The following is a 1,889-nucleotide window of genomic DNA, read 5'->3' on the forward strand; positions in this document are numbered from 1 at the left end:
TATGTAGCTGTGAGCTACGTGAGGTAAGTGTTATCGATAGAAGCTGCGGAAGCTGCAACTACCTGGCAGAGGACAGCGGAAGCTGTCCGGAACTGGTAGAAAACAGCAGAGGCTGTAAACTACGATGTGTTTAGTAAATGAATATTAATAATAAATACATACGAATAAAATACATAAATAATAATTTAAAAAGCATAGAAACCAAATCTTGGGGAAGAAAGAGTATATGATAAATATACGAAGCCCCCAAATTAAATAACCCCAAGATAGAGGAATTTATAATGAATCAGATTAGAAACTACTGGCTAATGTAGAATGTGCAGATCTGACTGACATCCCTGAAGTATGAAAGTACCTCAAGTAGCTATCTGAAGACCATCTGCCTAGTGCCTTAATCATGTGATCTTGGATACCGGCATTTGCTGCAGACGTAGCTGCCCCTATACGGAAGGAATGGCCTGTAAATTGAAATGAACTGAGACCCAATGAGCAGACAAGTCTGCGTAAATACTGTAGGAAAACAGAACGCGTCAGTGGTAAGTTGCCTTTAGTTACAAAGAGAGGGTCCCCTAAACTAGGTCTAGGACGCAAAGCCACTCTGAGAGACAAATATCGCTTCAGACTCTGTACTGGACACATGCGGTCATTTCTGAATAATCTAATTACCACTCCTTCACGAAATTGATCTGACTTTGATGACTTCAATCGTAGTAAAACTTGAGCATCACCTTGAAAACTGACATCCTCAATACATAAATGAAAATCTCTATTAAACGCTCCATAGGACCTGACGGTGAATTCACCGCAGCACAGGAAACCGAAAAAAGCTACCAACACAACAGTTTGCATGAGGATATCAATGAACTGGGTAAATACTCCTAACTCGAGAGTACTAAACATTAAATAAATAATATCAGCTGTGAAAGCACAGCGTGGCCTAGTGCCTCGTCCCTGATTACGTTTAATTGCCCTGAGTAACAAATTAACTCGTACTAATGGCACACTGACAGTTACCTGCCATGGATTAGGTACACCTGCTTCAATGTATCTGAAACGAATCCCAGCAAGGTATAGTCTTATCGTAGATTCTTTGAGTTGTAGATATTTGTAACAATGTGTAATAAAAAGTAGTAATAAGTCCTCTGATACTGCTGGTAAATTACCGAAAGAACATGACTCAGCGTGCATGTTCACAAAACGAATGAAAAGGTTTAAACCTGAGTTATAAGCTTGCCTTGTTCTAGGCGCTAATGTACAACTCCACAGTTCATGCACATTTTGCCCTAAATCTACATTACTTCGTAATATGGTGGACACTGTGTCTTGTGCTTGTGTGCTTCTGGTGCAAGGTGCCTGAATTCCTGAAACTGGAAACGAGATAATGCATCAGCTACAGTGTTCTGTCTTCCCGGAATGAATTGTGCAAGAACAATAAAATTGTGCTGCATGGCGGTCAGTGTCAGTCGACGTAGTAGATGACTTGAACTCTGGCTTGATTGTCGCAGTTAAAACGAATACATTGCTGAGACCAGAACTTTCCCCATAACATTGAAGCCACAACAATGGGATACAACTCAAGGAATGCCATTGACCAATCGTCTCGTTGCTCTAACATCAACTGTGAAGGCCAAACCTCACAGAACCAGTGTCCCTGGAAATAACCTCCAAACCCTTTAGTTGATGAGGCATCTGTGAAAATGTGGAAGTCGGAAGCACTAATTATGTCACTGTTCAGAAATAAGTGGATACCATTCCAAGATTCCAAAAATAGCCCCCACATACGCAACTCTAAACGGCAAGCTTTATTCAATGTGACGTAGTGATGTAACTTAGATACAGAAGAAGCTAGTCTCAGCATGTAAGTGATGAATGATCTTCCTGGCAGGATC

General features: G+C 40.8%; 1 protein-coding gene across 1 annotated transcript; it reads right to left on the bottom strand.

Annotated features, from left to right (window-relative positions):
* Positions 1 to 291: 291 nt before the first annotated feature.
* LOC102801529 (uncharacterized) lies at positions 292 to 1,188 on the bottom strand. The gene has a single exon (XM_006818536.2). It carries the CDS (start codon positions 1,186 to 1,188, stop codon positions 292 to 294), a length of 897 nt encoding a protein of 298 aa, XP_006818599.2.
* Positions 1,189 to 1,889: the final 701 nt, after the last annotated feature.

The sequence above is a fragment of the Saccoglossus kowalevskii genome, chromosome 19, assembly GCF_978046115.1.
Source record: "Saccoglossus kowalevskii chromosome 19, keSacKowa6.1, whole genome shotgun sequence".
NCBI classification, from domain to species: Eukaryota; Metazoa; Hemichordata; class Enteropneusta; family Harrimaniidae; genus Saccoglossus; species Saccoglossus kowalevskii.

Coding starts and splice junctions, on each gene's coding strand:
- LOC102801529 (XM_006818536.2), bottom strand. CDS start 1,188: ATGCACGCTGAGTCATGTTCTTTCGGTAATTTACCAGCAGTATCAGAG.